This window comes from Kogia breviceps, chromosome 5, assembly GCF_026419965.1.
Source record: "Kogia breviceps isolate mKogBre1 chromosome 5, mKogBre1 haplotype 1, whole genome shotgun sequence".
NCBI classification, from domain to species: domain Eukaryota; kingdom Metazoa; phylum Chordata; class Mammalia; order Artiodactyla; family Physeteridae; genus Kogia; species Kogia breviceps.
Window position 1 is genome coordinate 142,844,078 of NC_081314.1, and position 13,214 is coordinate 142,857,291.

At 42.7% G+C, this 13,214-nt stretch overlaps 1 protein-coding gene across 1 annotated transcript; it reads left to right on the forward strand.

Moving 5' to 3' along the window:
• Positions 1 to 739: 739 nt before the first annotated feature.
• On the forward strand, positions 740 to 4,319 carry KCNJ15 (potassium inwardly rectifying channel subfamily J member 15). Its single transcript, XM_059065301.2, has 2 exons — positions 740 to 817; positions 3,127 to 4,319. The coding sequence occupies exon 2, from the start codon at positions 3,146 to 3,148 to the stop codon at positions 4,271 to 4,273; it is 1,128 nt and encodes a 375-aa protein (XP_058921284.1). The 5' UTR covers positions 740 to 817; positions 3,127 to 3,145; the 3' UTR covers positions 4,274 to 4,319.
• Positions 4,320 to 13,214: the final 8,895 nt, after the last annotated feature.

Sequence of the window (13,214 nt, forward strand, 5' to 3'; positions counted from 1 at the left end):
GTAAGCCTCTGTGTATAAGACAGATAAAAACATGGGGAGATATATATGTATAGTTTAGGAAGAAGTATTTCAGAAAAGTAGCATGCAAAAGAATCTAGTGGAGTTAGAACAGATTGCATTAAACTTTGGAGGTTTAAGAGGGATTTGTGTACTGACAAGAACTCCAGTCTAGCTTCCAAAGACTTTGGACCTCGTTCTTCCTGCTATGGGCCATCTGTGTGATGCAGACAAGTCACTGCAACCTCCCAGGTCTCCTCGTTTGTAAAACGTGTGTCAAATGCCTTGATTTTGACATTCTTTTTGAATCTAATGTTCTATGACTCAACAGCAATAATGCATTTCCACAGGCGGTAAAAATATTCTAGACTCTTCCCTTCCAATTCTCACTGTTTACTTCCTCTGCACTTCCCCTTCCTGCCTCCCAGTTTGCTGGTCAGTTGATAGTGGGCTTCAGTGGGGGTGAGCTAACCCACTCTTTCCAGGGTGTTTTACTATCGAGCTCCCTCCAGAGGGTGGGAATTCTACAGTGAGGGCTGTGATTGGGGCTTCAATTTCATTCCTAAAACACCCCTTGAGCTTGGATCTATTCTGGGCAATATGCCAGATCAACAGGGGTTGGAAGGTGAATGCTGGGGCCCTAGCACTTGGGGGAATCAGTAAGGGTCAATTTCACTGGGTCAGTGTTTTAGTAAACAGCTGTGAACTCCATGTGTCCCTCTTTCTTTCAGGAAGTAGAAGAATCCCATGGTAGCCAGGTGGGCGAAGGGGAGCGAGGACGATACACCTGCTTTGAAGAAGTCGCCATTTGACCTGCCGAGTGAGTGACCAGGTAGCACCCAGTTCTGAGGGCACAGGAATGTTGAGAGGGAGGGAGTGGGTGTCTAACCTTTGAGTGCTGTCCACCAGCCACTCCTTTCCACAGAGAGGTGCTAATCCCAAGACCCCCACCCCACCCAGAGACTCTACGTTTTGTTCTCCCATATATGCCCCCATCCTCTGATAGCCATTGGTGTCACTGATGCCAACAACAGTTGTGCAAAAATGCAGCACAAGAGCTTTCAGCAGAAAGAGGGGAAAGATTTAGCTCATCGCAAGCCTGGCCCATTGCCCCTTTGAAACAGAGGTTAAAACAGAAGCTTCATGGCATTGCCTTCATAGAAACAGGGCCAAGTTTCCCAGAATCTGGTGGAAGGCTGAGCTTGGAGCTTAGCTTGTGCTGCAGGACACTTCTGCATCACTCACACAAGAAAACTTAAGCTTCTGTTTTTATTTCAGTGGGTTGAATGGCATGTACTTTCCCCTACCAATTTCTTTTTTTTTTTTTTTAAGTGCACGCAATTACTTGTCCATAAGCTGCGTTTGTCTTGGCAAAGTGTTCTGAGCTTGACTACGCATTTGGGCATGCCAGCATGGCATTAACCTTTTCAAACTTTCACTGTGGTCGCTTTCCTCTTGGTTACTGAGAAGTGCTGCATAAAGGGTCTGGTAAAGCCCACGCTAAATTATACTCTGTACTTTTCATCTAAATTGATCCCCAGATAAGTGGAATAGGCTTCAACAAGTAAAATAAATTCTGAATAACTTAGGACCCTTCTTTGCAAAGAAAATGAAACGGTGAGTCTCCTTTCCGAGAAAAACAAATCATTTCAAGGGGCAATTAGTAAATGACACACTCTTAATAACATAACAGGAAAATTAAAAAGCCCAACAGATTTACGGCATCCTCAACAGGTGTTATCCTATAATGGATACAGTTTCAGATTCCTTGAAGGGATTTGCCCAAAGGATTACTTTAGACACTTCTATTGAGATAATACTGCTCCAACAGCAAAGATTATCGCATGAATCACAGACCACCATATATATACCAGTTCCTTTTTAAAGGGGGAGATTTTATTATTATTATTCTTAAAATGCCGATGAGGTGGAAAAAACATACCAACCAGGTAGAATTGCCCTATGATCACTCACATTATGTTTTTCAAGGAATGTAGGGGTAATTTATCTCAGTCACCAGGCAGGTACTATAAGATGCTGTGTGGCCTCACACCCAGCTTGTCCCTATCTGTAAGCGGCGGGCAGAGCATTGCCCAGAGCTCAGTGTGGGAGCCCAGTGCTTCTTCTAGGTAAGTCTGTTCTGCTACAATGTTGGATGCCTGTACTTATTTACTTGTTCATTAGCTCTTTAAAATAGATTCCTATGCTGGTTCTACTTAGCTCAAAGGAAGTAAGGCCGAATTTTTGCACCATACCTAAATGTCACACCTAATATTCCACATTGAGAACACTTTTCTAAGAATAACCAGCATATTGATCAAGCCATTAATAAAGCTTAATTATTCACTCTATGTTTGTTTTTGGTTGTTTGATAACTTGCTCTTTTCCATTGTAATCAAGAACTAGGACAGGTCATGGATTCCCGGTTATTCATTGGACTGGGGGAAAATGAATTGCTACTACAGGGAATGTCATGCAAATGGTAGCTTTTTAAAAAACGTTTATGAATACTACACAAGGTTTTAAATTTTGTATTAACATTTCCCATCGCTGTATCAAGAAGTATCTTATGGATGGTGCACTTTAATGATATCAGTACCGGCCCTGTGCTCAGTCAACTTATTTTTAAATTTTCTATACCTGGAAATCCATAAGAGCTGAATATACATGCATATTCGTAACACCCCGTGGGGTGGATTCTCGTGAGTGTGATATCACGGAGGGAAGATTAGCATCATTTTTTTGAGTGTGAAGCTCTGTTTTGGCACTTTATAGCCATTATCTCATTCAACTATCACAAGAACCCTGAGAAGTAGACTTTATTTCCATATTTTACATATCAGAGATTTGAGGTGCAGAAAGGTTAAAGAGCTTTTACCCCAGGTCTCACAGCAAATAAGTTGGAGGGTCAACATTTAACCCAGGTTTCCTGGTCTCCAGTCTGTGCTCCTCGCTCCATCCTACTGCCATCCTCAAGTACACATTGATTAACCTTGCCCTCAGAATGATCCTTTCTTGTAAACGTCCATGTACATTCGTATTTATCTCACACGATTACCCTGTTTCTGTTTTCTGGGCCTCCTACCTCGTGTGACAACAATGGAACGTCTTCCTCTGTCATTTCCTTAGGTGGCCCCAAAGCCTGACCATGGACCCGATTAACATCAGCATGGCCAGTGCCCCCCTGGTGAAGCCCACTGCTGGAACCGGCCTCAAGACCAGCAGGCCCCGAGTCATGTCCAAGAGTGGACACAGCAACGTGAGAATCGACAAGGTGGATGGCATATACTTGCTCTACCTCCAAGACTTGTGGACCACCGTCATCGACATGAAGTGGAGATACAAGCTCACCCTGTTTGCTGCCACGTTCGTGATGACCTGGTTCCTTTTTGGTGTGATCTACTATGCCATTGCCTTCATTCATGGGGACTTAGAACCCAGTGAGCACACGTCCAATCACACCCCCTGCATCATGAAAGTGGACTCCCTCACGGGGGCATTCCTCTTTTCCCTGGAATCCCAGACAACCATCGGCTACGGAGTCCGTTCCATCACGGAGGAGTGCCCTCACGCCATCTTCCTCTTGGTGGCTCAGCTGGTCATCACCACCTTGATTGAGATCTTCATCACGGGCACCTTCCTGGCCAAAATCGCGAGACCCAAAAAGCGGGCAGAGACCATCAAGTTCAGCCACTGTGCCGTCATCACCAAGCAGAACGGGAAGCTGTGCTTGGTAATCCAGGTGGCCAACATGAGGAAGAGCCTCCTGATCCAGTGCCAGCTCTCGGGGAAGCTCCTCCAGACCCACGTCACCAAGGAGGGGGAGCGCATCCTCCTCAACCAGGCCACCGTCAAATTCCACGTGGACTCCTCTTCCGAGAGCCCCTTCCTCATCCTGCCCATGACGTTCTACCACGTGCTGGATGAGACGAGCCCCCTGAGAGATCTCACCCCCCAAAACCTTAAGGAGAAGGAGTTTGAGCTGGTGGTTCTCCTCAATGCCACGGTGGAGTCCACCAGCGCTGTCTGCCAGAGCCGCACGTCTTACGTCCCAGAGGAGATCTACTGGGGTTTCGAGTTTGTGCCTGTGGTTTCTCTCTCAAAAACCGGCAAGTACGTGGCCGATTTCAGTCAGTTTGAACAGATCCGGAAGAGCCCGGATTGCACCTTTTACTGCACGGATTCCGAGAAGCAGAAGCTCGAGGAGAAGTACCGTCAGGAGGATCAGAGGGAACGAGAGCTGAGAGCGCTTTTGTTGCAACAGAGCAACGTCTGATGGCGGTGGCGTCGCCTCGACTTAACGCCGAGCTGCTTCCACATCTGAGCTCCCTTCAAACCCAGAGGTCACCGGGAAAACAAAAATGGGTGGACGCACTCTGAAAAACTGCACAGATGTACAGACCTGTTCCTTTGATCTGGTGTCTAAACAAGCATTCCACGTCTGGGAGGGTTCCCTTTTTAAATGCTTTGTGCGAAGCGAACTGCCCCAATTCAAATTTTCTAAAAGGGGGACTGCATTTCAGAGAACTTGGTGGAGGCTACTTGAAACAATCTGGATGGACAGATATTTTGCAATGCTGATATTGAAAGGAAGTGCATTTCCATACAAGGATGTCAGCTATAATGAAATGTATTTTTTCAATCCAAGTATCAAAGACGAGATGGCCGAGAGCTGAAACGTGGTTCAGTACCCACTTATATCATTGCTCTCAAACACACTCATTTTTTCAAGCAGTGAAAAAGGTATTTATAATGAAGGCTATGTGGTAATACATAAAAAGGGGCAAGGGCGCTCTGTACTCACAAAATACAATAATTCTGTTTTTACCTTTTTTGGTGAATGTAATCGTACAGAGTGAAATTGATGAAATCAGGAACCGTCGCTGTGAACACATGTGCAGATGGAGCTAATGTGATTGTTCACACTAATCTGTTTCTGCTGGAATGTTCTAGCCCCTTTCTATTCAAAATGGGTTCACGGACCAGCAGTATCAACAGCATCCAGGAGCTTATTAGTAATTTAGCCCCACCTGGGCTTAGAGAAGCAGAAGCTGTATCCTAACAGGACCCACAAGTCATTCTTGTAAAAATGAAAGTTTTAAAACTTCACTCTGGACAATGTTTTCGAAGTAACTTTCTGAAACCAGCGGACTCTGTGGGTCCCATGTCCCCAGTTCTTTATTATGGACAAATATTCCTTTCAGTGATTTCATTCCTTATTAAAATACCTTGTCCGCAAAGGAACTGCCACAGGTATTTCAAGAACAGAATAAGACTGTTGAGAATAATGGTCGTCTCTCTCAAGCTAAGTACATGCTTGTTGATTACAGAGAACACAAAAGAAACACTCAGCTCCGTAACAATCGGAAATGTGCTCCTATATTGAAATCCAGTCCGTGAGGTTGGATGGGACTCCGAGGGACAAGTGGAGCTGAGGATAAGGAATTCAAACACAGATGATTCCTTGAAGCATGAACAAAATTTGATACTCTGATAACATGTAAAGGATGCCCTCAGTATTGAAATACATCTCATACAACTCAGAGTTACACAGGTAACATTTGGATTTTGGCAGCATTTAGAGCGTTTATTTGGGGCGGAGGATAAATGGGCTACGATTGGCTAAATGTGCAAAAGGTGAATTCTCATTTCATTCAAACCAGGACAGATTTGTACATTCACTCAGGAAGAATGTGACTTCGAGTGTGTAGACACGGCATGGACGTACACATGAGCCCACATATATGGATACACTGACCTGACCTGCAAGCGCGCACACCGCATGCACCGCATGCACACACACACAGAGGCGTGCTCGTCCTGGCTCTTCCATCGCAATTGTGGAAATTATCCATGAAGACATTTGTGATTAAGAGAGCAAGTCCTGGACAAGTGTGCTCATGTATATTTTGTTCTATAAGAATGGGAACCCTGGGGCATGTAATCTGGATTCAGATTATCTGTGAAATGGTGTCATGTCATGATGTTCCCACATTTCAAGTCTCCTTCCATTAAACAGAAAATGTGGCTAAAACCTCTGACCCAGAACTGAACCTTTAATGCAGCTATAAAAATCATGGGGTTGAAGCTGTAAGCGTTTAAAATACAATCTCCGTGCACAGGAAGTTATTGTCTTCAATTATTCAGGAAGTTTTTTCTTTTTCTGTTGATCATTTTATGGCAGGTTGTTTTAGATCTTCATTCTCTTTTTAAAAAAATCACATTAGGACTTCCTTGGTGGCTCAGTGGTTAAGAAACCACCTGCCAATGCAGGGCACATGGATTCGAGCCCTAGTCTGGGAAGAGCACACATGCCGCAGAGCAACTAAGCCACAACTACTGAGCCTGCGCTCTAGAGTCCGCACGCCTAGAGCCCGCGCTCTGCAACAAAGTGAAGCCACCGCAATGAGAAGCCCACGCACTGCAGAGAAGAGTAGCCCCTGCTCACCGCAACTTGAGAAGGCCCACGTGCAGCAACGAAGACCCAGCACAGCCAAAAATTAATTAATGAATGAATTTTTAAAAATCACATGAATGTAGTTAGATATTAGTCGTTTTAGTTATTAAACTGTTTTTATTATATAATGTGGTAACATTGACAGGAAAATAATGCCCTGGCATGTTTACAGTTTTTCTCCTGCACTATTACATTTTTTCACAGTATTTACATCAGTGCTAATTTGAATGTGATCAAAATTAAGAATCTTGCATACTTCTATTGTATATGGTACAATGATGTAGCATAAGATTGAGAAATCTTACTGTATGTTCATTCGCATACCCATTTCAGCCAAATTTGGAAGACTCGATCATCTGACCTGTTGCACTACACACAAAATAAATATGTAGCATCTTAAAATCCAATACTTGTACAAGTCAATAAATCATAGTACAGCAAAATATTCCATAAATAGCTCTAACGTTGCGTCTGGTTTGAAACTTAGCATTTTCTAGGCACACTTACTTATTATTACTCTGTACAAAATCCTCTCGTGTTAACATGCTAACAAAAGGATTCAGGAAAAATTATTTGATCACATCTGGGCATGAATGTGACTGAAACAGATTCATGCTCAACACCCAGCTAACAATTGTCGAACTAACGGAGGATTTTGACCCCAAAATGTTTTTTGAATTTTGAAATATTTCCAATGCATGAGGCCTTCTCAGTGCAGCCATTCAAAAACGTCATGTTCCATTTGAGACACAACATAACGAGCAGCAAATCAGTGTAATCTGCAAGCCATGTCTTATTTAAGTGATAAAATACATTGTACTGACATGGAACCCGGTAGCCAATGGCCCCAGGCAGCACAGCAAAGAGTCACTCATTGGTCCTCACAACAAGCCATCTTTGTTTCTCTTTCCCACTTAACAGGAAATTACAGCCCAGAGATGAGATTCCAGAAACCTAAAATTAGAGGTTAAAAGTAAAAAATGCCATGAATGAGTGGGTCAGGTATCTAGATGCATTTAAACAACCATTTTGTCTGAGTTTTCTTTGAAATAAATTTTCAATTTTAATTGACTGATTTCAATCCCATCGAAATGGAAATTGACAGATTTTTAAAAAAGGGACACTTCTACTGCAATATGATTCTTTCTCCCTTGCTTGGCTCCTCAGTACTCAGACATCATCTGGAGAAAGAGGAAAAGAGAAAAGAAAAGCAAGGAAGTCACGAGGCCTTTGCACTGGTAGCTTAGTAAAGGCCCACCTCATCCTCGGGCTTGGTTCTGTATCTGGTCACTGTGGTCAAACGGTCAGACATCCAACCACGTGGCATAACAAAGCCTTCCGGCCTCTCAATCTTGGCTTTCATTCTTGCTAGACTTTTACTGTTAAATATTAGAAATAACTAGTTTTGAATGCGGGTTATTTTATAATCGCTTTCTGGGGTGGGATTTTTTTTCAAATGAAAGGTATTAGCATTTCAAGTCTTGATCTCCAAGTTCTGTAGTGTACACTCGAATTCCAGCATTGGACTCTGCATAGATCCAAGGTGTCCTTAATTTTCTTCCCCTGGGAAGACATACCCCTGACGGTCTAAACTTAACATTTCACTCCTAATTGACTAACTACACACGTTTGCCTTGTGTGAATTTCAGTTTATCCGTAATCAGGATGAGCTGCCAACCAGTCCTTGGGTCTCTGGGTAGCAAGGAGCAGTTTCTGCTCTCAGAGAGGTACCGTATGAGCAGCGTTTGAGTCTCCAGAGTATAAATTTGCAATGAAAGGGTATAATTAGAATTCAATTGTAATTTTAAAGAATAAAGGAGCTGCTTAATTTCTTGAGGCATTACTATTTGTTGGTAGACTTTGTTTTTATTGTCGTTGTGTCCTTTTGATTTTTTTAAAGAAATCTGAAACAAAGTCTTTGTCATCAATGTAAGAAAGGCAGTGAGAGGGCTTCCCTGGTGGCGCAGTGGTTGAGAATCCGCCTGCCGATGCAGGGGACGCGGGTTCGTGCCCCGGTCCGGGAGGATCCCACGTGCCGCGGAGCGGCTGGGCCCGTGAGCCATGGCCGCTGAGCCTGCGCGTGTGCTCCGCAACGGGAGAGGCCACAACAGTGAGAGGCCCGCATACCGCAAAAAAAAAAAAAAAAGGCAATGAGAAATGTGTAAAAATAAAAGCTAATAGTTGATCAATTAGACTTCCACATAAAAAGACTTCTACCAGTGGAAAAGAACTTCATTGCAGGGGAAATATGGGTCATTCAGTCTCACATTACAACAGACCGTGTCATCATATCCTTGTGGCTTCCCAGGGGTAGCAATTTTCCTAGCCTTTGAGAAACACTGATGTATTAAGCCCCACTTTTTCCCAAAGTTTTCCTACTAGATATTTAATGAAAAAAAACGTGAGTCAGAAATAAAGCTCTAGTCATGTCACTTCATCTTCATCTTCTGTCAGTTCTCCTGTTAGACTCAATTTTCTTTTCAACTTGACATGTCCTTGGTGGATGGCAAAGATGAAGAATAATATAGTATTATTATTAATATATTATTATTATTCATTATTATTAATAATATATTATTATTCTTCATCTTTGCCATCCATTCTAGCAAGTCAAATAAGCCTGTGGGTTAAAAATAATCAATCATTCCAAATTAGTAATTTGTGGACATTTAGATGCCTAAAAACTGAGGATAGGAACTTTTCTCTTTCAGTTAGTATGTTGCTAGTGTGTAAAAATAGAAGACCAAGAAAAACCTGTTGATTTGAATGGATAGTTAATTCCTAATAAAATTACAAGAATTGATTATGGAAGTCGAAGGACATAATTGGCATATGAGTATAAATGCCAAAGATGTCATATATGAGGATAAAGGACATATAACTAGTAAAAGTAAATTTCAGCCAAACACAGGGGACCTTGGTAGATTCCAGGCACACTCTTTGAGCCTCTCACAGAAGGGCCAGGAACAATGGGCTCTAACTCTTTCTCCACATGAGGTACAGGAGCCCTGACTCCCAACCTCGGCTGGAGAATCAGGCTGATGGCTTTGTATTCCTAACCAGCACGGGATGAGCAAAACCAAAGAGGAAGGCGGCAACCTAAAAGCCCATCACCAAGTTTTCTGTTTAGCAGCTCCAGCCTTATGATGTACTTAACTGTGATCTTATCTTTACCCAAGGCCAAATCTTATCTAGTATCCACGCTTTCCCAACAACTTAAGATATCCAATTTCACCCCTCAAAAATATTAAAGTTAGGGGCTTCCCTTGGGGGCGCAGTGGTTGAGAGTCCGCCTGCCGATGCAGGGGACGCGGGTTCGTGCCCCGGTCCTGGAGGATCCCACGTGCCGCGGAGCGGCTGGGCCCGTGAGCCGTGGCCGCTGCGCCTGCGCGTCCGGAGCCTGTGCTCCGCAACGGGAGGGGCCACGGCGGTGAGAGGCCCGCGTACCGCCAAAATAAATAAATAAATAAATAAAATAAAGTTAGAGGTAGAACCTACTCAAAATTAGACTCCAAGGGAGCTACTACAATTGATTACATAGTACCCATTCTCAAAAACAAATCAGAAGTTGTTGATTCTGAGCTAAGAAATATGACCTCTTAGCTTATTATTCCTATGATTGTTATTATTGCAAATGCCCTTAATATTGCTGAAAAAGTAAAGAACTTCCAAGAACGTGATTGGAGAGGTATTCAAAGGAATGATTTTTTTTTCATTTACTATAATGTAACCATATTCTTCCATCTGCAATCAAATCTTAAGAGTAAGGATGTTGTATTAAATCAAATCATTACAGGAAGTATGACTGTATCAGGGACTTGTTACAAAAACAGACTTCCAGATCATGAGAGGAAGCTGTGTTTGTGTACTGACACGAAGTATTCAACAGCCGTCAGGAGGGGAAGGCAGGATGACAGCCAACTTGGATCTATTTTGGAAGAATTATTTCTGTAGGGTATCATAGCATTGTAAGTTATGAAAAAGAATGCTTTGGTAAACAGTCATCTCCATTACAAAAGGATCCACTCCAAAATACCACTTAATGAAATTCACAGGAATGTTATGAGATGGAAATCCCAAATGACACAAGATTTTACAAGCAAACAGTTCTACTTTTCGTAAATACTGGCAGTGTGCATTTACCACAATCTCCATCATGCCTTTGCTCTCTTGCTATTTATAGCACTCCATCTGAGCACTGCACTAGACCGCAAGAGGCGTGTCCTTGTTTTCCTCTAATTTTTTTTTTTTTTTTTTTTTTTTTCTTTGTGGTACGCGGGCCTCTCACTGTTGTGGCCTCTCCCGTTGCGGAGCACAGGCTCCGGACGCACAGGCTCAGCGGCCATGGCTCACGGGCCCAGCCGCTCCGCGGCATGTGGGATCTTCCCGGACCGGGGCACGAACCCGTATCCCCTGCATCGGCAGGCGGATTCTCAACCACTGCGCCACCAGGGAAGCCCTTCCTCTAATTTTTAAACTAGTCGTAGGCTTAAATTTACCTTAGCATAGTAGTGACTCCTGTTTCTCAAGGTTGAGCTACTACTTGGTGCATGTTAGAAATCCCAAACTAACTGAGGTGTGTGTACTTGGTCACTACTGAACCCAATCATGCCGTGACCAATCAGCTTTAAATAGGTCCTTTGATGTTCTATGAATTCATTCCACTATTTGTCAAACTATTTCTTGTTTCGTATGTATCTCCATCACCTTTCTTTTTTTATATGTATGGAATCACTCTAATCTGTGAAACAATAGCAAATACACTAAAGCTACTTTTACAGTCTTGAGTTTCTTCTCATTTCACTGGAAGGGTAACGATGTTACAGTTGGCCCTCTGATGGACAGGGATTTAATAGTTTCTGAGAGACCTCAGAGATAAACTCATTTGACACAGCCCTTTCCAGTGATGGTAAGTAACTACAATAATTAGGAGATGACTAGGTCCTTGTTGAGATGGTTCTTCTACCAATGTCTAAAGGAATGTATTTTGCTTCTTTTCTAATCAAGGAAAAGAAAATGCAATTCCTGCTTCTTCTCTTCCTTGTGCTGTGCTGCTCTACTTGCTCATTTTATTTTAGTCAATGATTAAAGATCAAGTTAACAGTTTAACAACATCCTTTCAGCACCTTATTCCTTACCAAAGTCCCTTGCATTCCATTGCTCTTTTACTTTGATGGATGAAAATAAATAAAACACATAATTATATAAGCCTTCAAGGCATCAGTATGGGTGTGACTACAAAGCAAGATCCACACTGCAGAGATACGCACCCAGGAAAGCAACACCCACACTGCAGAGATACGCACCCAGGAAAGCAACACCCACACTGCAGAGATACGCACCCAGGAAAGCAACACCCACACTGCAGAGATACGCACCCAGGAAATAGTCATTGTCCTCCTGCGGGAATACCACATACAGGCATACAACAAAGTAGCCACCAAAGCTCCAAACCCTCTACAGGTGTCTCTTTTGGAACCTGCTCTTTTGGAATCTTGGCTCATTCATTGCGATATTCTCAGTGGTGGCAAGACTAGGTTTTTTGAGAAAGTGACAGGTGGAAATATAAAAGGCTGGTGCCTATGGTAGGAAGTCAAAATGGAGGATGCTGTTTTGGCAAAAAAGCCAGAATGTTTCCCAGAAAGTGCACAGTAATCTGAAACACAGTAATGAGGCTTGTCAGTTGGGATACATTTTATTAATTTTAATTTGCATGAAATTTCTCAGACACATATTATTTTCTACTCCATTATTTCCCAGCATCTGATTGCCCTTGTGGGGTGACCTTGGCCGAGAACTGATCTGTCCATGTCCAAGACATGAAAGAGCTTTGACTCTACCACACCATGTCTTTGGGGCAGTGAATATATGGGACTTTGTCACAGCAGCATGGGAAGCTTTGGTTCTGGGCAGGAAACAGAGCATCCTGGCAGCCATAATTTCTCAGAAATCCTTGATTTCATTCACCTGCCTTCAAAAAGTCAGATATTATGGTTTTCTCAGGGTAAAGAGTCATGTATCACAATGTTCATTGCAGCTCTATTTACAATAGTCAGGAAATGGAAGCAACCTAAGTGTCCATCGACAGATCAATGGATAAAGAAGATGTGGCACATATATACAATGGAATATTACTCAGCCATAAAAAGAAATGAAATTGAGTTATTTGTAGTGAGGTGGATGGACCTAGAATCTGTCATACAGAGTGAAGTAAGTCAGAAAGAGAAAAACAAATACCATATGCTAACACATATATATGGAATCTTAAAAAAAAATGGTTCTGAAGAACCTAGGGGCAGGACAGGAATAAAAGGTGCAGACATAGAGAATGGACTTGAGGACACAGGGAGGGGGAAGGGTAAGCTGGGATGAAGTGAGAGAGCAGCATGGACTTATATGTACTACCAAATGTAAAATAGATAGCTAGTGGGAAGCAGCTGCATAGCACAGGGAGATCAGCTCGGTGCTTTGTGACCACCTAGAGGGGTGGGACAGGGAGGGTGGGAGGGAGACGCAAGAGGGAGGAGATATGGGGATATATGTATATGTATAGCTGATTCACTTTGTTATACAGCAGAAACTAATGTACTGTTTTAAAACAGTTATACTCCAATAAAGATGTTTAAAAAAAAGTCAGATAAACAAGTTTTATGGTTTAATTTTTCATGCAAAAGTCCATATTCTTTCCAGAAACTATTAGCTTGCTTGAGGTTTTTTTCCCCAAATTTTCTATCCCTTTACTTGAATTTAACACGCCCAC

Bases quoted from the DNA above. Each gene is read 5' to 3' on its own strand.
- KCNJ15 (XM_059065301.2), top strand. From the start codon at position 3,146: ATGGACCCGATTAACATCAGCATGGCCAGTGCCCCCCTGGTGAAGCCC.